Here is a 26,093-nt window from a genome sequence, read left to right as displayed (position 1 = left end):
CAATAATACGTAACCATAATTAGTAAAGACATTATAAAATTATTCATAGAGTAGTATGTATATCATCACAATGCTTTCCGCTTTACTACCGCTAACAACACGTTCAAATAAGTCGTCTAATTATATTCCTGAAACCAAATATAACTTATATGCTAACCATCATATTAGATATGCAATCGACTACCATAAATTACATGAATAAATCCACTTTACAAAAACAGATTGTTTTGTTCGTTATGCTGTTGTAGAATGCAATAAATTCCATAGTATGTAATGTGCACTCTCACCGCGAATCTATTGTATGAAGGTTCCTCAAACACTCATTTCCTATGATGATTTTTACACACTGCAAGAATCTTTCCAAACGACACGTCAAAAGAATATTGATCTTGAAATATATGTTTTTATATAGCAGCAGTTCTTACTATGTGAGCATAAGCAAGTAGTTTCAAATGTTTAGGAAAACATATATCTTCCAAATCATATCGAATTATGAATGCACACACATTTGGTCGTGTCACAAATTAGTGATCTAGTCCATTTTTGAGACTCTTAACGTACAACTAGTCTAACATTAATATGTTGCAACACATGTTCCTCCATACGAAATAGGCGGAAAGCTACGTAAAACACACACGCACATTTATGCACATACGGCTAGACATGTAACTTTCAACTGTTTCATTTGATTTCATTTCCGATTCTTTTGGTGGTTAACGCGGTATATTGTTTACCAGTGTTTGATTATTTCTCCTTCGATATACATACGATTTCTAAATGAAACGCCCGTCAAGCGAACGAAACTTAATTATTCATCACTAGTGACCATAAAACGTTGGATGTAAACTTCAATGTGTTGTAAGTTTGGCTGTTCGTATCTTTACAGTTCTAATTCATTGTTGCTTTTATTCGTTTTTAAATATGTTGTAAGCTTTATATTGCTGACATATCATACGTTTCAATACAACATTTACACAAATGTACGATGCTAGAATAAATTAATTTCTCTTACATTTGTCTCACTTTATGTGCTCTTTTACTGCAAAAGAAGAGTTTCATTTATTTTTTTTAACAATTTCGCATTATCGTTACCCCAACAGGGAAGAATCAAATATGTCTCTATTCGATGCATCATTCTTATAGCCTTATTTAACTTTTCAGTTTTTTATATTAATGTTAAAATATTCATCAATCCAACTTAACCCCACTTCCACTATTCCTCACACGTGTCATCAAAATATTTGTAAAAAATAATCAAACTTTGGTCGATAATAATAGTCGCTCTTTAGAACTGTGTTTTGTCCAATTGGAATGTAATTCCTTTGCTCTTTTGACGACAACAAATGTTACAAAACTTCGCGTTATTAAAACGTATACCGTCAGACGAAAAACTAATTCCTTGCGGATTTCCAACGTGAAGAGTGTAATTGAAAATAATAGACAATAAGCTTGAATATGTAATATGTGCATAAAGCAGCATATAGCTTATAAATTTAACAATCCTTATTGGCATGAATATTTTGACTCATGTATGGGATAATAACAGTTTCCGTCAGTTACTTTTACTGGAGTTGAACAACCAGACTTGACCATAACGTCCATAACGCTATGATGAAACCCGAGAATACAAAAAATAGATTTCTATTTTTGACTATTTTATGAGGTGTTATGTGAAAACAATTAAGTCAAATGGCGACCGTGAGTTGCATGAATGAAAGAGCTCAAGCCTTGCAATACTCGGATATGTTAAGAACATCTATATAAACTACAGACAATTCGTTAGTTCGTTGTTTTCTGAAATGCTTTGTTGGTATTGTTATACATGTGCTTAAGTCACATGCGTTTTGAATATTTTCATTCAATCATTAAGAAATAAAACTAGCACAACAAATATGCTGCAAATATGTACAAACTGGCAACCATCTTGTGGTAGCAAACAATAAGAAAATCAAAAACACTTAAACCTCGAAAACGCATAACACAGGTTCATACATACAATCTTTTTCGTGAGGATATTTAAACAAACATTCTGAATTGGATATGACATACAATCTCCAATAGCGCCTGCACATTATTACATCCGAGATGCGCATTATTACACTTTCATGCCATTTGGCAACGACCAACACTACGCTCTTAAAATAGTTAACTTCGTCATCTTCTAGCCCACTCGCTTAAACTAGCCAGTCAAACTAAAAAAAATGATAATAATACATTACGCTTATATTTGTTCGCCATTGCCACTGTCCTACCAAAACATAACGCTGAGGATGAAATACAAGGTATGAAACGACTTGAAGTTAATTGATGCAATCTAGATGTTTTGCAAATATTCCGAGTATTGTATGAAAATGGCAAAATGATAGATAACAATGCGTACGTTTCGTGCATGACTGCGGTTTGATTATCCATATGCTGAAATTTGCCAAAAGGTTACTTCTATATTTTGCTCACATTCCATGAGAGTCAAAGAACACAATGATGAAATCAACGAGATCTACCAGCAAATCGAGTTTTGGTTTCAGCTTCACATACGGGCTAAACTAATACGGATTTTTGAATGTGAATTAAACGCACGTTCCATCAAGATACACATCTTAAGAGAGTGTTTACGCCCCTACAAAACCGTACACCTCCAGCACTCGTATCTCAAAATCGCCAGAGGCGCAAAGCGGTGGGTTGTTGAATGTTTGGCAGCGATCGGTTTTGCCAAAGCGTATGTTTTCATCCATCCAGATAGCCTGTCCCTCTCTGAAAAGTAAACCACAATCCAATGTAATCGGTTGCTGGTGCGCATCATACATTATATACATTAGTACAACACTTACCCGCCACCGATAGTAATCATCTTTGAATCGGCAGCCATAAAGAGTTCTGATGCATGACCCAATCCTGTATCGCCCTCAATCCCAACCCAAGGATATTTGGCGCGCTCGGGGTAAAGGGAAAAAAGGAACGTTTCTCCCGTTCCAAAGTAAGCCTGACGTTGTCCACGGTCATCTTTTAAATTACGCTCAAACCATCGAGACGAACAGTAAGCACCGAACACCTGGAAAGGAGGTAATGAAGCCATTATCATCAAATAGCCATCACATCGCTTTGAACCTTGTTAAGCTATACTTACTTCGTTGTTACACGTTTTAATCATTAGCAGTGTTGGTTCATGTTGTTCCACCCGAACGTAAAACGTTGTCAAAGAACATCCGTGTTCTTCAGTGGTGTATAATAACTCGGGCTGATACATTGTTATTCTTACTGGCAGCCAGGACCAGAGCGTAAACAGCTATCGAATGTAAAATATATAATATTAGAGCCCATTTTAATTATGCGCATCAATTTTAATGATTTTATAGGCTATTTTACACGTAAGGTTATAGCATTTTATCCCAAAATTAAACAATCAGCCAATTTTCTTTTGGCTTACACATGACACAAATGATTTCACATGCATACAACTTTTGAAGAAAATTCAATGAGGCAGCAAAATATTATTAAACGAAGTTTAACAACGGTTATATTTTAAGTCAAATAAATAAAAAACTGTTAAACTCGTGATAACAAATACACAGATTAAAAATTTAATACATGTGAGTGATTTTAAAATTTTGTTGACAAAATATATTGTGGTACATTCAATTTAATAAAACTCACAATTACGAAGCCGTTATAACGCAAACAAACCATATCAAAGACAAAAAGTACGGAAAATCCGTTTGAAAGTTAAGCTTAATGTTACCAACGAAAAACTCTTAATGTATATCATCATACAAGATTATCCAATATCTACAAACAGAACATAACACTATTTCTATCTCATTAAGCCACGCTTAGACCTGATGTCATAGACTTACTGCGTCCTGATCACAAATTTTGCTTTTTATTGCTTGAATTGGAAACACTCCCATAGACAACACTCGTACGTCAGGAGAATGAGCACCCTTACCATTGGAAAACACGTAAATTACAAGTAATTCATCCAATAGTTGAAACCCATTACATGTATTTGTTATAACCCCATAGTCGAATAAATCCCAAATGAGTTAAAAATATTTCGTGATTATAGGATTTTCGAACATTATTTTCCACATCGGTTCGTAATGCAGCCATCAATCGAATCCATATATGCAGCATGAATAAAAATAAAATAAAATTGTAATTCAGTTGTATATGGTAGAAAAGAATTCAGCTAACCAAAATTAAATTCTTACACTAAAGATTGCGTTGCAGTGTATACAAAAGGAGTTATTCACCAATAGATAGTTTCAATACGTCGATGTTTAACGTAATTGAAATATGTATATATATTCTCTGTATAATATAGCATGATTTGATGAACAAATATAATTCGTCTTATTTAAACATGCACTAGGTCCCCCATGGTAAGTTCAAATAGAATATAATGCTAAGTTAACGTGTGTATACTGGTTTTACAACTGAATTTTCCGAAAATAGCACATGGTATTAAAATGAGTATTACGTTTTAGGACGACAACCACACTAGATGTAATATTGCATCCATCCACATATTGTACAACAGTCAAGAAACATTAACATTCGAATGTAAAAATATCCTTGCCATACCATTGCCCGACAGGTATCTAAACCTTCTCGATATTTCTGTGCTTTTCGATTATTTCCAAATCAAAGAAGATACGAGTCGCAAACGTTTAAGGCATTTTGTCACATCCCAAAAGCATAACACCGGGTAAAATCATTAGAAACAAAGAAAAGAAAGAAAATATTTCAATGTTCGCAGTTCATGTGGCAGTAATTAAAAAAAAACAGTGGTCGCATAGAGACGCACAAGCAATCCTAACCGTTAGTAGCTAACATTCACTTAGGTCTGAAAACAAGAATAAATCAATCTGGTAGATTTGCCAATTCGTTTAATTTTAACTGCCAGATCAGTAGTTGTGAATAGATAAATCATCACATTTTAAGTTGAGTTGCGTTAGTCATCGATATACTGTATTGTACCAAAATGTGTGTTTGTTTTCATACAACTTTATACCTTGCCTGAACAAAACTGAACAAAATTGTGTGTTGTTACTGTCGGTCATGATAACTGCAATAACACAATCTACACTTACCTCCCGAATTGTAAGGGTGTGAGACATCATTTGTACGTTGATCTGGGATTGACTCGTTGGTAAATTATCGCTAGAACGTGATCTTACCATTTGCTTCGGCCCGCTTAGTACTGACTTACTTTTGAGTAGCATTTCAGTCTTCAAAAATACCCTAGATATATAGGTTGAACTGAAAATATAAAGCATTAAATAGTACGTACATAGAAACGAAGCACTACTAAAATATGCCTGTGTAAGTAAATCTTACCTTAGCGCTCTTATACTAAAAGCCGTCCGTAGTAGCTTCGCTGGCGAGACTGGTATGTTTTTACAGAACTTTGGAAGGGCATTATCGATGTCATTTTTTATCGCATCAGCGTCCCAATCAGAATTACTGGCGGTAACGTGTTTGTGGAAAAGTATCAATATCGCCAACGACACACGGTAGAACACCTTGATTCCCTCATGGAAAAAGCAATCCATCACCCGTACCAGATGCGGAAAAGGTAAGCCACCTAGTATCCACCAGCACCAATCCATGAAGATTGATTCCGGCTTCTGTCCGTTGCACATTGTGGATAGATAATTAACAGCAGATTTCTACAATAAGAGCAACAAAATACTGTTATAGCATAACAAATCGCCTACCAACCAACCATGTACCTACCGCATGTTTTTTGGCAATTTGCATCACAGTCTTCCAGGTGACTTCGTAAAGTAACTTCGTTTGAGTAATAAAAACTTTCTCTTTGGGAGCCACAAGGCTTGCCATACAGTGGTAGCTTTCTTCCTCTAAAATGAAACGAAATACAGAAAATAGCAAATTTGTTAACAGCATGGCTACACCGCATTTGTTACAGCGTCGAAATGGTTACCAAACTACACATAGATATTCTTCACTTCTTGTCACCCTAACCCTAAACTCAAACATAAATTTCAAAAATCTGCTCAGATCATATCGATTCCATTCATATTTGTATTCGATTGTAGGAACAATGGATGACTAAGGCTAAGGGAACAAGTGTTGTTGATGTTTGAAATACGTTTTAGCAACCGGTCAAAAGCCGAATAATCTTAAACCATACCTCCAACTAATTGTATCACGATTGAATCATACCAAATAATCAATTGTAACTTTATCTCCAATATCCATCATTGAGGTAGGTATTAAACGCTGACGTGTGATTTAACATGCAACAATAAATCTGTGCTATCGGTGATAAAATTACGGCGCTTTATCGATGGAGCCAGTGGATTATTGCCACACAGTGATTACATCGATTGAATTACAATCAACGTAATTCAATAAGAAAAGAATTTATTTCATGACGATTTTTACAACCATTCAAGGTCTAACATTAAAAAAAAACTCAAAAATATTCTCCAAAAAACACACAATTACATTAAGTTAGATTAAAAACTGAACACTCCATAAAAATCTCAGTACAATTAACCCATACCATATGTACTATACATTTATCGTTATTCTCGACTATAACTGCCTATTATGTATTTTACATAGATTCTATTTTCTATTTTTCATCTATTTTCTTCAAAATACTAATCATATTCCTAAAAACGAGCTATCAAAACTAACTGAGATGAGCATCTTAACAGAACATACGGAAGCCAGGTTCATTAATAACCTATATTTATTTTTTGATTTATTTTTAAAACGAAATTAAATATTTCGCATCTGCGAATATGACAGCGTTTTCGGAAATTCGGATCAAATACTAATGTTAGGATTGTGGCGATAAATCCCAATACTAACTATATGTAACACGATGTTATCCGAACTGAATATTCATAAGACGTAGAATTGCGTCAAACAAAATGACTGCTAGTAATGTAGCATCATATGGCATCGTGTGGTTCGTGTCATAAGATAATTGGACACTCACGACAGTCGCTAAAAACCTGGGTGTGCATGATATAGAAGACGAATAGAAGACGCTTTTCAATAAATGGAGTTTGAACATAATGTTGTTGGGAATTTTTTTAATAAACATGCCATAACATTCATTCACCACCTTTCGATTTCATTGCGTTAAATGGATGAACTTTTCTTAGTATACCGAATTATTAACCACACTAGTTCTAAAGAACAGAAGAAATATATTAATACAGATACGCAATCATCGGTTTGTGCCACGCGGGGTGAGGTATTTATAAAGCAGCTTCTATTGTATGTTCTACGATATTGATTAATAAGGACTCAAAATTCCAATATCAGATGAGCTATAATTTGGTTCCATATTACCCCAAAACGGAAAGTAGTATTTGAGAGCACTTACCGGACATAAAGTGTAACAAAATGGAAGTAATAGGGTAAAGCGTAGGGCTGTAGGTGATATCTGGACAGGCATAACCAAGCACACTAACTACGCGGTCAGCCACCGCTCGACCCTTCCGCGTTAGGTGATAGGGCAGACAGTGCGTTGAATCGACGAAAGGAGGGAGCATTATAGGTTTCTCGGGCAGTTCTGTTGTACCAAAAACCTATCAAACAATAGAATTATAAATATTAGTTTAAGATAACCGATTTCATTAACTCTCGCAGTGAAGGTTGTTGACAGTAAATAGTGGGGAAATATGCACACTAGGTACTACGCACCTGATTCACCATATCCCAGTAGAATCCGTCCAGCATCGTTTTGCCAACGTGATGTTGGGCACACAACGCGGGCCATAACTGCGAACGAATCGGTGAATTGGTGGGCCATGAATTTTCTCTTAACACTATCTTTGCCTCTCGCTTTTTCCCCTGCTGTATGAGTGACTGCACGTCTTGGAACGACTTCAAGTTCGGCTTTTTTCCTAAAAATATAACAATAAATATTCAATATTGATGCGTCCTATTATTTTGATTAAAGTTAAGTAGACAAAGTAACCGGACCGGTGACTGCACCGATACCAAATCCTATTCAGACCCTTCCTTCATACGTGGGACAGATGATCCCGCTATGTGTAAACAAGATTATGAAAAGCCTAAAATGGCAAGCTCAAAACTTCTGGAGATTGTATCAAATTTATAGAAGAAAAATACATATTGCAGCCAGAGCATGATTGAATACTGGATCAGATAAGATAAAACAAATTTAAACTGTTACAGTAAATATATTGTAATTCAAATACAAATGTTAATGTCAAATCCAAATGTTAATGGTTTAACGAACACCGACTATTCATTTATTGATACGTTCGTCTGTTCTGGTAAGCTTAGCTTCTCAACCTTTAGTTTAGATTAGATTAGCATTAGACTGAATGCTACGGAAAGATTCTACAGAACCTAATTGCAATGGTGTACACCAATAGTTATTCCAAATGAAGGCTGAGCGGAGTAGTATTGTGTTTAATGAATATTTTGCGAAGTTTCATTCACATGGCTCTTTGGTGAGAAGTCATTCAAATCTGGAATCTGCTTTCAAAAGATTCATAAATCCCCAAAGCAGCGACGGATCATGCCCCTTGGAAGCTTAAAGTACTAGTAGTGCCCGTTTTTGGCAACCGATAAGCGGGGGTGGTACATGATGGAAATATTGGTTGATTGATGAATCTTAGAAGAATCCTGAATCTTTAAAACAGAGAATCAGATTCATTTATTCATTACAACGATTCATATAGATGCATGAATCTGGATCAGATTACCCTAACCTTAGATTGCAATCCATGCAGTCCATTAAAAAGGTATTTCATTTGAATGGTGTTACGATTTTTACCTAAACCCAAACAAACTTATGATACACTGAAAAGTCTGCCAATAACAGAATTTAAAAATGGCCGCCCAACAACTTTATTCACATTATGAAACAATAAAGTCTGTCACTGTACAGACGCAAGATAAGATTAGACACATAATAAATTGTTTAAATGACACACAAATTCCTACCTTTTGCTCTCAATAGTTGTATGTTGAAACACGTACATTTGGTAAGTTTGGAAGATTGCAAATATTGAAGCTCTAGGTACAAATCACAATCTGGGTCAATGTACACCGAGGCTCGTTTGCTCAGATTTTCCAACGATATTCCTTCCGGTGTTTTTGCAACCATTCTGACAAAATAACACTGTATCACTGTCTATTTTTCCGTCGTTTAACCTTTTTATTGCAATTCAGAGATATTGCTTAATTCCTTTTCCCAAAGGATACCAGTGTTAACCTAACACCTCAAACATACTTGAACTCTTTCAATTCTGAGAACCATGTAATTATTTATCGCTATAAGTTTATGGTGCCGCCGAACAATTCAGCACAAATCCATCAGCAAAGCACGTCACTTCACATCATCGCACTATCGGAAGTAATCACAAACGATTAATGTACAAGCATTATTGAGTACTTCGCACATCACCCGAATAGGAGATGTTTAAAGATGTTAGAAGTACGTTACACAAAATTATCACAAACGTAGGGATCTTTTCTTTTTCACCAATAAAATATTCCTTTTATTGCAGTATTTGCACAAGAGAGAATCACAAATCCCTCCGAAGTAAAGAACATCCGGAGCGTTTCCGACCTGTAGTATTTCGATCGCGCGGCACGGTTAGACTGTTAGACCAATTCAGCGATCTCGTTGGTCGTATGGAAACGTCCGAATGAAACAACAGTGTTGGTGTTGACGGTGGTTACTGTTTACATATTGCGTATGTCGGTATAATAGCTGCCTGTGTTCTGATTGATAAGCCCTATTGATGGTTGTGAGAAATACAACGGCAAGCGGCTGCTTCTTTCCGTTAACAGTTTATATACGGTTGCGCCTATAGTTGTGAGTTCACGCTATACAACCAAATGGTTAGGAAATGGTGTTGATGTTTACAATATTTCCGAATACGTCTCGAACCTTATTATTAGCACCTTTTGATCATCCTTGTAGTAAATTTGTGCATGAACTATACACAAACTGTAAACTCATCTTACAGTAACATTTATCGTTTAGATCATGCCTTCATATAAACAGGACGATGTGTAGCTACAGCTTATAATTGGTCTCTTAATATGCATTTTATATTCAATACACATGCTTCACAAACGATGGATGACGGCACATCCCAAGATCGTGATCAATTAGTTGATGCTCATTATAATTCAATTTACCAAACCAGCGCACGTGGAACGTTTGGAAACAAACTAACGTCCTAATAAGTGTTTCTGCAAAATATACAAACATGCACATTTCACAACGTTCGTGAAAAGATCCAGCACCATTTCCTTAATTTTTGAACAACATTTCAGGAATTTTTAATTTGATTCCAAAACGCCCTATCAATAATATCCATTTCATTTTCGTTATTGGGATTTAATATTCATGTTCTATTAGATTTTAGCTTCTGGAATGAAATTCATGGGAACATTCAAGCTTATCAATAATCGTACAAATCATAATATGTCAAAACAATTGCCAAAAAACAAACGCTAGCTATTTTTAATCCCGTATCAAACCATTATGGTCCGATTTAGTAGCAATACACAATGTAATGTAATTTACACATAACCATTTATATTCTTACATTAAATCCGTGTTTTTGTCTTATTACGTCCAATGTTATAAATTACATTATTACTGTGTAACTATTACGTTCCCATGCACTATTCAGCATGAAAAAATCCACTGCGATATTGTATGTGCAATCATATATCATCAATATATGCATATCATTGCTCTTGAATTCTTGAACAATTCTTGAAGATCAAATATTCAGGTCTTGACGAGCAAAATCAAACTATTCTTCATAAATACGATCGAAAAAAGGCTTTGGTGATGTATCTGTTCTAGCTAACACCTTGCTATCGGTAAACATTTTACCAATCACTTTTAGCCTGCTGTAAAACGACACCGACAGTTCCATTTACTGTTTGCTCGTATTTTTTTTTGCTCCCTTTGCTGGTTTTACAAAAAAAAACATGATTCTTTTCATATAAACCGTTTGGTCACATGCTCGAACATGTTTTGCAATGCATTGCAATGCAATGTAGAAACGTGCGACAAGTGGCGCTTATTGAGATTGCAGTAGCATGTCCAACGATGACTCAAATGTAATCTGATAATCTAGAAAAACAAGCAAAATTTTGACAAATCACCCATTGTGTAGAGTGAAAAAATAGGGAAAATGTCACAATCCAACGTATTATACGTTCAGCTCAATATATAGGGTTCGACATATTAGGTTACCAAGTTCAACGATAAGAATGACTTGTTCACATGAGAAATTTACGTGAAACAGATGATATAATGCTGTACCGTACAATAACTGTTCAGTTTAACTATTATAACTAAGATTGTTTAGCCCTTCACTGTTATATAAATACTCTAAAAAAAATCGTGTATTTACACACACACACACACACAACATATCATTGCAAGCAACGGATGAGATCATTCAGCGGAACCGTGATTGAACGCAAGATGTTTCTTCCGTTAATCGATCGCCATCATGCATCTTCTTAACAGTCGCTGTTATGCACTTGTTGCATTACTCATGGTTAAAAATGAAACATTTAAATTGAAACGGTTATAAGCTCATCAACTTCTTCTTTACGGACGCGATTGAACGGAACGTATACGTATCACATTTTAATGTAAAGTAAATAAAATCTCACAAACACTAGGCTGTTCCGCACTCATCGTGATTTGTTACGGCCTGTAGCCAGGCTGTGTAAGAACGATTCTTAGCCGCATCCATGCAAATACAGAAATAAACCAATGAGATGATCTTTTTTATCACCACCACTATTGCGGCCACTAAATCAGCTACGCTAAAAACACACTTTAAGTGATAATAAAAAAGAAGCAACAGCGCACTGTGCGCGACGGATGGGCTTGCGGTAGATGTATACCGACGGGAAAAGGCGACTCAGTGCTATAAATAATTTTGTTCGATCGCTTTGCACAAAAGCGCCACCTCTGATAAACACAAACAGTTAAGCAAACCTAACACATCATTAATTGTAATGCTGACTTGGTTTAAAACGTTGTATAACTACGTTTCTATTTCATCAAGCCGTTTACACTCTTTCGATGGCAACGTTACGCATTGCTACCTTTATCGAATATCGAATGTTGCATTTCATCACCCACTAGTTTAAGATTCGCTTTTCACTTGTACAAAATTATTGATAACCGCGCTAATCTTTGCATCCAATTTGCAACATTTTTCACAACAGAACAGCACAGTTCAATCAGCAATAGGATCACTTTTAGGCTGAAGATCTATGAAACATCCCTACTTAACCACTATCGTTCATTGATTTTTTATATACGCGGATCGCGGTTCATCCAACTTCACAGGATCACGCACACGCTCTGCGACAAACTGCAGTTTCGATCGATCCAACCAATGCCCGTCCGTGAGTGAGTCGTTCTGATACGCTGTAACGTTGCGTTTGTTAAGTAAGCAACATTCTTCTACTCACACCAGAACCACAAATGCTTCGTGCGTAGATGCATTCGCTCGTAAACAGCACGAAAGGTTTACTGGTGCTTTAACTATCTTTGTGTCAGCCCAGCTGTATCAAACCAAGATGGTAATCAACTTACCTCAAACATACCGACGATAGTATACTGAATCGAGCCTAAGGGGGCTATACTTATCTTGTACAAACAGTTTGCTCGCAGGCAATTGTACATTATCACAGGCAGGGCGACATTTCCCTTTGCTTCTTCTACCACTTGGGGATCTAGAAGCGACTCGCACTTGCTGTTGTATGAAAGCGAACCTTAACTACAATGCTATCCATATACGTCATACGCAAGTGAAGCGTGATTTTTTACAATTCAACCTACGATGTAACGATGAAAGCCTTTACATGAAACATTAATTACCAATCATAAAAAAGTACATTACACATTTAATCCTATTACTACTCAGTAGTAGATTGCATATATTCTGTATTGTGTGTTACCACTATAACAGCCGCTTAGAATTGGTATAGCGATGCACATAAGTGGTTAATTATTGGTAAATGTGGAAAGCCCACTTCCGTTAAGCTTCGAACCCATCAGAATGCTGTAAACAAAGACTTGAATGACTTATTGTCTTGCGACACAAACAAAAAACAGTGATAACTGCATTCAACCGTGGATACACAACTTCTCCCTTTGACGGGCCGATGCCGAACCATGCAATGTAATAATATTACTTTATGGGCACAGTTATACTATCTCTACTTGTTGCTTCGTTTTGTTTCTACAACATGATGTAATACGTATGAAAGTGAAATGTTGCTTAAAAAAGTTTAAATATATCACTTATTTGAGCCCTCCCCCTAAAACACTCTGTCAAAGTTATACGTCTTCATTGCGAGATTCACAGACTTCTAGCTTTCTCGATGCTGGAGATTTCCGGAATATACCGCGAAAATAATGCACCGATAAGTATCAAAGTTACAACCCAATTATGCATGCTCACGCAGTACCAAGTCATAAATTCTTAATATTTCAAACCCATTTTTTCAATATTTTGGATATCGAAATGCAGAATTTCTTGGAGAACCCTAAAAAAATTGGCTTACCCAACTTTAATCGCGTACAATTTTAAACACATTAAAATTTTCAATTTCTGCTACGACAAGCAGCAAGTGTATTCTTTCAGAATATGTTTGAGTTTGTAAATTCCGATGATTGTTGACTGATGTAACGTCAATAGGTCCCATTCGGACCAACGCCACGTACGCTGAAGACAAAAATGGAAGGCCTAGACCTCTTGAAGTTCTTGTGCCGACGAACAACTGCCACTGAAATGGTTTGATAGGTACTAAACTCTCTGTGCATAAGGAAGATTTTAAAGATCCACTTGACCAAAGAATTTATGCCTGTTTCAGCAAAGTTTTATCTCGAAGCAGATGCTCTATATACGTAGCTATTCCGCTTATGGAACAAATTCAATCATACCAGAAACTCACTCCCAAATGACAGATGGTTTTGTCACGGTTTTCATTCCGACTCTAATAACTTTTCTCATCATCGTAAATTTACCGTACACATTTGCAACGTCTGCGCCCCCGGGGGAGTTCGCAATGAATGTCGCTGCGTTCTTTGTTTGTGTTTTTTTACTACTCTAATTGAGTTATCGTACTCAGTTTTACGTACCCGTGCGCACCCGCCTTATCACTTTTCCCAAACACCTTTGACATTCGTCTACCAGTGCATGTCTCTCCTATGTTTACCGGCTTTCAAGCATCCAACCTACCATCCACTGTATCTCCCTTTAGGTGACTGTACCTTCAACAGTATTGGTATCAACGCACCACTACTAGCTACATTGTGGCTGCGCTAAACACATCGCTATGAAGCACGCAAGTGCCATATAGATTCACACGTACGCTTCGCTCACCAATACTACATTTATACGCCCACGAGCATGTGTGTCAGTCACGTGGCTATAATCAGCTGATACCATCAACAACACACCCAATAGATCTCACTTAACCATTGCGAAGCTCTATCTCATTCCCACTCGCGCTGTCTGATATGTGGTCTATACACACGACATCTTGAATTTATCATAGTGGTTACTGTTATGTATTTTCTATACTGTACAACATTTTATGAATGAATGTCATATAAAGCATAAAAAACCCTCTTTTGTTCGAATCATAAACTTTGATGGACTGAAAGTTACAGTAGTAATGACACTGTTTCTATTCATTTTGCTATCAAACCAGTATGAAAAGCATAAAACTCTGTTATCCACAAATAATGTCATTTAACTGAATTCTTTATCCTTTTTATGTCCGTTAAATGTGCACAATTTACTTCCTGTAAACGCAACATTAGATGCGAATAAGCGATCGTCTCCGCTTGTCCAGAGCCATCTATTAGAAACAACATGTAGCACGTTTAAAAACTTACAAAAGCTCCACAGTACGCGGGGTTGAATGCTGTTGAAGTAATAAAGTACGGACATTATTCAGACGCACGTTGCTGCAGTATGAGCCACTGATCGAACCTCTTCCCTTTCCGAAATGAGTCATTAGATTTATTTTTATCATTTATCCATTTGGTAAGTTCCCTCCTAGGGCTAGTTATTATGCTAACCTACTATTTATTACAATACCTTTGCTTTAGATGCAATGAGAAACTTTATAAATCATTGAACACCAAATAAGGTTATAACTTTTTGAAAATCACTACCGCAAACCACAATTAAAACAAAGTTCGTGGGTTGCATTGTGTATTTGATAACAGCAAGCAGATGGGCCGTGGTGTGATTACGACTTTGTGCTGTCACGTAACGTGAGAAATACATCCGAACGGGAATTGGTTAACGACACATGACATCTGAATCAGCAGGTTTCCTACAGTTTTGCTCGAAAGCACGCATATAGATTAATGCATACTGGTTGCAAATGTACTTACCAGGCGGTGTATCGGTGAGCACCGAAATATTCGTCGTATCGACATGTGGTGCAAATGCTTCGTAGATGTCAGATTCTTCCTCGATTCCACTCAGCTGTTCGGTGCCGATAGCATTCACTGGCATGATGAAAAGTTAATCGTTTTTCACTGCTACAATGCTGCTCGCCAGTTTACACTTTTGCTAACTCTTGATCCTACACAGTTGCGGTGACTTTATTGCCCGTCGCACTTAAAATCACATATGAATCACGCACCGCTTATTGTTCACCGGTCACCGGCTTTGCGAACCTGAACATATAATTTGCTCCTAGCAGAACCACATTCGCTTCATTAACAGCATAGGTACACTTCATAACAACTACTGCTGCTCCAGTCCTCCGTCGTAGACTCACGTACGGGACCCGTGTATGCGTAGCACAGGTTCGCGCCTCTTGCTGGCAATCTGCCTATCTGTCGTCTATCTTCACCGTATCGTAGCTTGGCTGTTGTTGAAGCTCAATGATAATAAAGCAAGAAGGCTCTACGCGTTTGCACGATAACGTTCGATTTTCTGGCGCACCAATACACTACTGTGGACTAACTGTTTGATTCTCAGGATCTTCTTACGAGGCAAATGTAGACGCCGGCTCTTTCAAACCATCACGGAACACATTTTCTATTTGTTCGATTCAGTTGCTTAGCTTTGAAGTACTATGGCATGAGGAGTAGACTCTGTCTTCTTTAATATTGTGTGCAGGCTTTAATTTAACATGCTACGAAAACTGATAATTTGATACATATCACTTGAATTATGTTAAGCAAACAATTATGCTTCAGACTATTACAATTTAATTTGAGAGATGTTTTCCAAGGATATTGTGAGCCTTTGGGTCATTTGCTATTCATTATGAATGCTTTAGATGTGACTAGATAGTTTACTGTATCTTCACTTCTGCCAGTTGATAGTTAAATGACGTGTTTTTGTATTATCTTCAATGCAACGGACAAAATCGAAACAATTTCTATTAGCTTAAGTCACTCACTATTCCACAGCTCGACACAGGGCCAGCCAGTAGCAAATGCGCTCTTTATGGGGACACTAGTACCCCAGGTCGAACGCGAAATGCATGCATCTCGTTGAAAAAGTTTACCGATAGTTTATGTGAGATCCTCGAAGAACATCATGACCCTGCCAATGGAAAAAAGAAATATACACTTATTAGAATATGCGCAATAGTTTAATACCTTAATTTAATGCGAATCGACACTCTAGTTCGATCCATAGCTTTAGCCTCTTTGCATTAAGATCTCTTTATTGGCACAACTTTTTGCATTTTATCTGCAGAAGTTCCTCAACCGCGAGCGACGCTATTTTTCATCATTCCACAAATTTGAAATTTTAGTTAAATGAACCATTAATAAATAGTTATTGTGATGGTTCATAAATAGAACAATGTGATGACAATTTCAAGACACATTTTTTAACCCTACCATGTGACACAATTAAATATGAAATACTACGCGTTATGCAATTCCCCTCACCATGCTGCAGAGCTGCTAGGGAAATCCCGATATCAACGGGAAAGTGCTGACGACAACTGAGTGAGTCATTTTTTAATCGGACAAACGTCACTGCTACCACCGTATAGATGAGTAGAAGGCAAGAAATCTGATCGATTTACCTAAAATGGCGCTATCATTATAATTGCTAACATTTCTGTCATTCTACTGGTATCTACGTACCTCCAATCTTGCCACCTATACACGCCATGTGCGACTATTGCATTCATGAATCACTCCCCCTGATATTGCCCTACGTCACATCCCTACAGTTCTATCGAAATATCAATATACCGTCCATACGCTCCGCATCCTTTTGGCTCACCTTCCATTTTCCGATTCCATCGCTGATTTGGTAATAAAAAATCAATCACAAATCAATCTCACACCAGTACATGCCAGCTACAAAAGGATCGGACGTGTCGTTCAAAGCACTGAACATCATATTTGAGCTGGTATACATACGAGACACATAAATAGTGGCCCTCCGTACATATGCGTGTGAATTGAAAAATCCAGGCTAATGATAGTTGTCATTGCAGTTGATACCATTTAGAGGGATGCAACCTTAACCAGCTCATGTTGCAGCGCTCCGATTCCGATACGATGCCGAACACCATTCGGATCTACCTTCAATGTCAATCAATCAATACAGCTTTACTATTATTAATCGGGCTAATTAAAGTGTCTATTAGATACCAAAATTTCTACACATACACCTAAGTAATTTTCTAGTAAAGACATGGTTGGTGCGTAACTATCTTAAGAATAATAGTTGGTTGCATTTTCAATAGTTTACGTATTTCTGAACTCAGGGATCATCTTCTTCAGCTGTAGATAAATAATTGTATAATCCTATGTTATTGTAATGAAAAGATAAGAATTCTAAACCAAGGGTCGGCAAATTCTGGTTTGCGTGCCCAATCCGTCCGGGCCGATAGATTTTAACAGGTCCGTGAGAAACATTTCAATTTCTTTAGGATTACTATTTAGGAAGTACTATTGTAATGGCATTGACAACTGATACGGTTTGGATAATTTTAAAGTTTCTTTTTTCAATGAATAAATATGAATAAATATGGTTGAAATATCTGGCCAACAGCTTCAGAATTGCTTCTACTACCCAGTTCCTTTCATAAGAGCCAACTCCCTGTCTTTGATCATATAAAAAGATCAGTTGAATAAGCACATAACTAATAGCGGTTTATTAGGCATTTTGTCTTCTTTGGGACTTTTGTCAGTTTTATGTCTGCGAAAACGAGAATAAAAAATAGCAAAAAATCAGAAACAATAGTTTCATACTGTACGTATCATAGATTTTGTCTCTTAGTATTTAAAATGACAAGCTATTTTCGGTAATCAATTTTTTATATCAAATAGATAGTTTATCATTAATCTCTGGTGATAAAGGCAGCACTTTGACTAAGCCTGAAACACCAAAACTAGAACATCAAAAATAGGTTTTACATTTTAAAATTGTTTTTCAATATTTTGCTCCGATCGTGTAGTTGAAATATCTTATTCTTCTCCAAAGCATCATTTGGGAAATTGTTGGTTTTATAACGAGCAATCCATCATAAGTTAATTATACATCAAATAAGTTACATAATATAACATTTGATTCATCAAATCATCTATTAATGGCCTCACTATAATGATCCCCGATGTATTACAAGAGCTTCAGGGAATTAGGGAAGCAAATCGACTGATTGGTAATTAAGTAACCTAATATACATTGTTCAGAGTATTAAGAAAGCGTTGTTGTAGGAAGAAAAATTAAAGTGGGAATAAAAAAACGGAACAAGTGCAGATTTATTGCCGTATTGGATGTTGGTGCATATTTTCTCGAGAGTATTACGTACAAACAAACTGTCTAGAGCGACAATTCATCAATTAGCTTTGGTGCAACAGGAAAGCTAGCTAGTAAAACAGTAAACAAACGCAATTGCCTAAAACATCTTAACAGTATGTGTATGTGTTTTGCGGAAATTTTGTCCTACCACTTGGATAGGTGGTGCTTGCTGGTCATGCCAGAAGATAAAACCAATGGTTATAAATAAAACATTAAATACATTACTTGCGCACAGAGAAGCACCAAACCAACGAAAGTTAAGAAGCTACTAATACTAAGAATGCTTGAACAAATATATTGATACAGCTCTGGGTAAAGTAAAGGTATAATGTGAAATCGACATGAATCCGGCTCAGAGATTGGATTTTGTTTTTATTCTAACATTAAATTAAAATAATAAATCGCGAAATGAGTATATCTGTGTGTAAGAATATTACTAGCTTTCTCTCTTTTACCAAACCCAACAAACCCCCCTTTCAATCTTTTTCAAACCCTACAAAACACCACTCGAGCATTAACAATACGGTCAATGACTCCCTGCAGGGCATAGAGCCAATATTAAAAAAGAAGGTAAAAACATTACCTTCTCTAAGCATTTTTCGCTTTGCTCTGTGAGTGCGACAAGGGCTAATCGATAAAAACACACACCAAAGAATCGCTAACAACACGCAGGTTGGTTTTCCACCCTGTCCAGTAGCGGCTGCGTGCAGACTCGAGCCGCCTGACGACAACACGGTGACGCCATCGTGGCCAATCGTGATGCCTGAACGACATCATGCCACACGAAGAAACCGGATCATGATACAGCTAATGTTCCTCACTACTACCGCGATGTATCGATTTTGCTTGTTGAGCACAACGTGGGACAACTCCATCCTGCATTACCCAAAACTTCCCGCAGCTACACGCACAACGGACGCAATTTCGCAAGCAATCATCATCTTATAGCTCTGTTCTGACGCATCTTCATGGATTCGATAAGTGGAATATTAGAAGAAAGTAGCGCGAGCTCGAGTTCTTAATGGGTCACGTACTTTCTGGTTCATTTAACAAAAATACATGAAATGTTATAATGCTACAAGGAGAAATGTATTAGTTGGTTAACGGAATCAATCAATTTTCTAACGATTCTGTATACACTTTCGCTTCAAACGGCATGGTGAAATTAAAGATGCTTACCTTTCTCAGGTGCACCTTTTAATATTCCTTTATTGGCTAAAGTTGGTTCAATGTGAGAACAGATCGAAGAAAAGTTGATGCGATGTTGATAGCTCCAGCAGAAGTTCCGAGATCTAATAACGTCCTGCCGCTGCGTTCGGATGCAGTTGATTCGTTGTATGCCCACCGGGAACGGTGATCGCCTTCATGCAGGAGGAGACGTGGTGGGAACAGTGGTTCCGCAAGTTTATTAATGAACTGCCGTAGCAATTTGCTTGCAACAAATTACCGCAATCAGTAAGTAAAGCAGCTTCTCGATGCGGTTTGTCGGGTGTGAAATTATCGCGCTTTTACACAACACAAAACGAGTACGCGAATTTCTGTGGCAGAGTGACACTTGGGTCGGGTTTTCACAGATATGTGCCCCTGTTGTCGCACCAAATTTGGTCAAATCTTCACCCGTGTTATGATACTATTGCAAACACTCACACACAAACACTTTTGCACAGTGCAGTTTACTGCTTCGTCTAGCACTTTCGCAATCAAAGAATACTCAATTGAACATTTGCCTATCGTATTTCATTATCTGGAAGAGAAAATAGACTTAAATTTCGCAACGCATTTCTTTATCACCAACACATTACCAACCGCAGCAATAAAAAACACAATATTGATGATAAATACGCATTGCACAACTTTCAAAATCAGAACAGACCCCACTGATAGAGCCACAGGAATAGCAAACAAGATTAGCATAGAATATTGCACAGGCACAGCAGCAGCAGAACGCCCACTTCCTGCTATCCAATCAAGTAAACCGATGCGAACGACAGATTCTGCGACGAAGCCAATTTCTATGCCAACCGAGATCAACAAAACCCTGTGACAAGCTGCTATCCGATCTCGCTGCACTCGAAGGGAAATATTTTCGCTTCAGCAGTTTCCGTTTTCTTTTCTTCAGTGATGTTTACGAAATCTTTTTTGAACTGTTTCATTTCGTGGTGAATTGCTTTTTCCTTTTTTGTTACACACATGCACACACACGTTATATCGTCTCTTGAACTACAGCACAAATCACTCAACGAAGCACAATATAAAATTCCACAGAGGAAAGTAAATTATAGCCAAGTGTTCACCTTAGTCGGGAATTCTGGTTGACTGTGGTATACCAAAAGACTGCAGGGTTGCAGTGGTTAGAATTCTGCAACTACGATAGCGACGTTATTCTGTGCCGAATCGAAAGCATGAGCAAAGGTATGCTACACAAACTATTCACAATTGTCTAGCTTCGATCGAAACACACAGCAGAATAAGTTAATCTTACATTTGCCTATTGCGAGTGACTGCAAAAGCACCGAGACTGTCCTAAAGTTTAGGATGAAAACGAAGAAGTTTGTACATAAATCTTGCGCACTCGGACGTTTTTTCTTTCGTTTTGAATGCTACACGCACACAACTGCACTACTGTAGCTGTCAAGCCTGCTTGTCAAACTGATTGTTGACTGTCCGCACAATGGCTACCCACTCGGACTATTTCTCTGGTTTATTGTGGTTGCAGGAATAATAAATATCATAGTTTTATTTATAAATCTATCCAACTACTAGTTGTACGATAATCATGCACATTACCACTAATTTCTCAACTGCCTTATTATGGATTAGAAATGGACTACGTAAAATAACGCTATGACACTAGCTGGAGAACGCTGTTTAGCATGCCTTTGATCACTATTAAAGAGTGGACAGGTGTCAAAACAACTTTACAACGTTACAACTTTTTTCGAACATTCTTTGATTTCATGTAACCGTTGAACAACGCTATGAATTGAATGATTTTATTGAAAATCATTTCGTTTTTGAACAAATAATTGTATCAATGGTCACGTCGTATCGATACGATATGGCGAATACCCTTCATATGAGAAGTAACTTGCAATTGAAAAATAAATACCCTAAATGAACTCGCGGAATGAATTGAACTATCAATTTAATTGACTCGGTTAATTACTAACAAGTTTTATTATTTTGGCATCATATGTTTTTATTTATCATTACAATTGCACAATAATTACAATTAGTTTGTTGCAAATGCTTATTTTTGTCATAACTAAGGAAGAGAGACTTTAAATGGAATGATTTTCATCAGTTACTGGTTTGTAAAGTTATGTTAGATTGAACATCCTGAGAGGTGTGTATGCATCATGCAAGATTTGCTCAATAAGCATTATCTTACCTTATGTAACACTGCGGGCCATATGGGCCATATCAACTTTTTGAAATCAAATTGCACATATCATTGTTTTTCCTATTGAGCGAATGCGTTAATCCATTCAAATTTACCGTTTTGATCGTCTTACGCAACGCTCGATGTTTTGTTCCTACGAGTTCAATCGTTCTTGAAAATCGTTGTTTGAGCGAACTCTTCGGTTGTACTAGCTGCATGCACAGTGCTGGATCTCCAGAAAAATCTAGCACCGATGTCAGATGCAATTGTGGTTCCTGCTCTATGCTGAACCGAACATTCACGGTTGTGAATGGCGTATCAAAGGATAATCGGCCCGTCATGCTTATGCCAGTGCTGGGAATACAACAAAAATTGATTACTTTATTCATGTGAAAAAGGCGTATCGATCTTACTTTTGTTCCACTTTCGACTGCGCATTACGGCCCCACAGGCTCATGGTGACCTGTCCGTTCAGATCAATTGATATAGCACCAGTTGAACTGAGAATTAACGTCACACCGTTATTGGATGCAAACCGTTCTTCGCTGTCCTGCAACAATGTGATGGCCTGATAAGCCGGTGTAGCTTCCGATGCTGTACCGCTCCAAACATGTCCCATCAATTCACCCTTTCCGTTGAAAAATTCTAAAGGCCTCATTGCCACGCCTTGTACCAATAGTTCCATTCCCGCCGTTGTATCTTCCTCTTTATCATCATCGGTTGCATCCGCATCATTGCTACTGACAAACGATGACATGCCACCGGCGTATAATCCTAGGGTGAACAGACTAGTCCTTTCGTTATCCACATCCAGCGTTAAATCAACGATTCCCCGTTTCAAAACACCTCCGCTCATTTCTTGTAGACTCGTAAGAGAAGCATTAAACGACGGTACTGCCGAAAATTTGCGACTCAATGCTGTGGACAGTCCTCTAGGAGCGAGCACGTGGTAGTTATTCAGTACTGGATCATTCTCTATGATGCTCTTCAGCATTTGGCCAAATTCGGTGCATTGTTCTGCGAGCATCCGTAGCTTCTGTAGCAAATATTGCTTCACCTCATACGCTTTATCATTCGACTTTAAAAACTGTAATAGATGCGATAGTTCGTCGTAGTCTGGTTTCAAATCCAACAAAATATCTAACGCCAACGTTCGTGCACTGGAATCGTAACGTTTCGACACCTGGAAGAAAATGTCCTCAAATTTCGCCCTAAACTCGTCATTCCACAGATAGACAGAGAATGATCGTAGGGCTTTCATAGCAGCTACGCTGACAGCTTTCGTTGATTCCTGTGCGAGCATTAACAGACTATCCACTGTTTTGGGACATTTGAGATTTTGGAGCCCACGTATATACTTTAACTTACAGCTATCGTTTGAACATTCGTAAAGCTTGTCTTGTAACAATGCAACCACCTTCTTTACCACCTCGGTTTCATACGAGTTGCCTTCCAGTTGAGCATATCGGCGAGTTACAGCTGCCAGACTCTGGATGAGGCTGTCGTAAAATTTCATATTTCTATGTTCGGTCTGAGCCATTTGCAATAGATCTTCAATGATTTCCTTTTGCGGTCGTGTACCAACAGCTAGTGCTTGCAAGTATCGTTCTCCGAGGAACAGATCTTCATCGTCAGAAACGTTAACAAATTCCGATTTGGCCGCCTCATGTGAGGCTACCGTTTGTACTGCTGCAAGTAGGTCCAACAGTTGTCCTTTAATTTCATGTGATGATTTAGCCTTAAGCAGTCGCAACAAATCCTCTTTTTTCGCATGACGTGCTACCTGTACCATATCAACCAATGCAGTGGCAGACGCTTCTTTACCGACATTATCGTTGGTGAGTGATTTTTTGTAATGTTTAAATAAGCTGATAACGCTTTCGCAATTCTTGTCCTTGCATGTTGCTTTAAATTCTTGTGTCAAAAGTGTTTCTCGTTCCAAAGCCAACTTTATCACGACCTCTTCCAAGCTTGATCCTTCCACTGTTGCCGTTTTTTGAGCGCCTCCTTGCACATTTAGCTGCATGACGGATTCATAGTACGCCCCACATTGATCGTGCGCATTCAGTAAATATTTTACGTAGTCTTGGCTCGTCACTTTTTGCAAAGCCCCTTCGGTGGATACAGTGAAATCCGTGCTTCGTGATGTTTTTAAACTGCTTCGCAATGCATATTCGGACCGCTCCATCCGCTTGGCATCATATTCGCAATTTCCCTTAGATTTGTGATAGCGTGTGGATGAGTGCGATATGTACTTTGCCTCACATTGTCCCGACGGATCATCTTCAGTGTATGTTCCATCCAATAGCTGATATTGAAACAGTGCGCATATTCCCTTCTTCAAATTTTTAATCGGAACCGTATCCGAAGGCGCAAAATATACCTCTCTGATGCGGCCCAAATTCCACCACGCATAGAACGGAGATTCCAAACCAACAATGACTCCGGCGTTCTCATCGGGAATGTTAACCAGTTTAGGATTTTGAATCTGAAAATAAAAGAGAGTTATACATTCTATGTGTGAAAATAAACCGGCACCTTGCGATGGTAAGAATAATACCTGTATTTTCAAAAGCTTTGTTTCTTCATTTCCCCATACTGCTCCCACTGTGACGGTAGCCAGCGTCTGGTAACCGAATGCAACAGTCGCATTTTTGGCATTTCCCACCTGTACAACGTTAGAAAAACTAAACTTTTCTTCCGTGCCAACCAAAAAGGCCTCGCCAAACGCTAAAAAGAATGAAAAAATAAATACAAATTTCAAAAAATATCCAGAAGTCCAGAGTCCAGAACAGGCAGATTTTGATCAAATTGCGTGTAGGTCATTTCCGTGCCAGAAACAGCAAACAATCGTATTTACCTGGAGCCACGTATCCAAAGTCTGTAATGAATGAGATTTGAAAAAAGATTAATACACAGTAATCTGATTTGTTTACACAACATTAACCAGCAGAACATGACAAGACTAGCGCTATCAGCTGATCGCGGTACACGTCATGATGATGAGTTGGTTCATCCACAATTTTCATTTTGATATGTCGTTATTTTGGCTAAATCTTTGTAATTTATTTTTTACTCGACTAAACACCTCACACTTTAACTGTTCCTTTCCTTCGTACTGCATCATTGCAGCCAATGCTCAATTATGTTCAATTGTTCCTCCATTTAATGTTTCTCGTGCTAGAACTTTGCCGTATTCCGATGGGTTGAGCACATTGATGCTCACAATTGTTTCTTCTCTCGCTAGTTCCCTGTCTTCATCTTGAATCATTCGGTATCTCTTTCTACTGCTGTTCCATTCTTGCTTCAAGTTCAAGGCGAAAGGTTATCTTATCAGGCTGCTTTCGTTGCAACTATCACATAACAGTACCTCGCGGTTGCTTGGTAACGTCGAACTGCTGCACTTACCAAACGTAGATAACAGAACAGATACAAACATATACAACTTCATCCTGATGGTCATTCAACTCTTTCCTAGCGGACCAAACAACACTGCAATGTATCCGATCACGATCACTAGTAGAACTACTGTTCTGAACTACTAAGCTGTTAGTAACTATAGTAGGACACGACGAAACAGACTCAATAAGAGTAAGACATTTTCGTTGATTTCGTTCTCACACTGCTACGCGATTAATTTTAACCGTTACAGCCGCACACAACCGAACCCAAATCACGAATGAACCCGCTTGGAGAATGGGCCGCATTGAAAGATCACCCAATCTGACAGTTGTTGTTTGGATGAGCTTTACCAAGATTTATATAAGCGAGATGAACGTGAAGCAGTTGATATAGCATTTTTAATTTTAAACTCACATTATCATCATCACTTTAACTTACATGATGATTTTTTAGCACTGCTATCGCTAAGAGCAAGTATAATTACAAATAAA

General features: G+C 37.7%; 2 protein-coding genes across 4 annotated transcripts; both read right to left on the bottom strand.

Annotated features, from left to right (window-relative positions):
- Positions 1 to 2,205: 2,205 nt before the first annotated feature.
- Positions 2,206 to 21,367, bottom strand: LOC128304447 (GTPase-activating protein skywalker). Of its 3 annotated transcripts, XM_053041637.1 has the most exons (13): positions 21,301 to 21,367; positions 21,113 to 21,152; positions 19,998 to 20,562; positions 15,428 to 16,595; positions 7,687 to 7,889; positions 7,367 to 7,571; positions 5,737 to 5,861; positions 5,338 to 5,669; positions 5,091 to 5,259; positions 3,852 to 3,938; positions 3,125 to 3,283; positions 2,829 to 3,049; positions 2,206 to 2,751 (listed from the first exon to the last, which is right to left on the bottom strand). In XM_053041637.1, the coding sequence occupies exons 4-13, from the start codon at positions 15,549 to 15,551 to the stop codon at positions 2,610 to 2,612; spliced, it is 1,767 nt and encodes a 588-aa protein (XP_052897597.1). In that variant the 5' UTR covers positions 15,552 to 16,595; positions 19,998 to 20,562; positions 21,113 to 21,152; positions 21,301 to 21,367; the 3' UTR covers positions 2,206 to 2,609. The 3 variants fall into 3 exon arrangements, with proteins under 3 accessions (XP_052897597.1, XP_052897596.1, XP_052897598.1); XM_053041636.1 differs by lacking the exons at positions 15,428 to 16,595; positions 19,998 to 20,562; positions 21,113 to 21,152; positions 21,301 to 21,367 and adding an exon at positions 8,962 to 9,207; XM_053041638.1 differs by lacking the exons at positions 3,852 to 3,938; positions 15,428 to 16,595; positions 19,998 to 20,562; positions 21,113 to 21,152; positions 21,301 to 21,367 and adding an exon at positions 8,962 to 9,207.
- A 643-nt stretch (positions 21,368 to 22,010) lies between these two features.
- On the bottom strand, positions 22,011 to 25,826 carry LOC128304445 (microsomal triacylglycerol transfer protein). The gene is made up of 5 exons (XM_053041633.1): positions 25,609 to 25,826; positions 25,061 to 25,081; positions 24,761 to 24,930; positions 22,614 to 24,688; positions 22,011 to 22,554 (listed from the first exon to the last, which is right to left on the bottom strand). Exons 1-5 carry the CDS (start codon positions 25,661 to 25,663, stop codon positions 22,242 to 22,244), a joined length of 2,634 nt encoding a protein of 877 aa, XP_052897593.1. The 5' UTR covers positions 25,664 to 25,826; the 3' UTR covers positions 22,011 to 22,241.
- Positions 25,827 to 26,093: the final 267 nt, after the last annotated feature.

This window comes from Anopheles moucheti, chromosome 3, assembly GCF_943734755.1.
Source record: "Anopheles moucheti chromosome 3, idAnoMoucSN_F20_07, whole genome shotgun sequence".
Lineage (NCBI taxonomy): Eukaryota > Metazoa > Arthropoda > Insecta > Diptera > Culicidae > Anopheles > Anopheles moucheti.
Note: the sequence above shows the minus strand (reverse complement) of the source record. Positions and strands in the feature narration are given on the sequence as shown.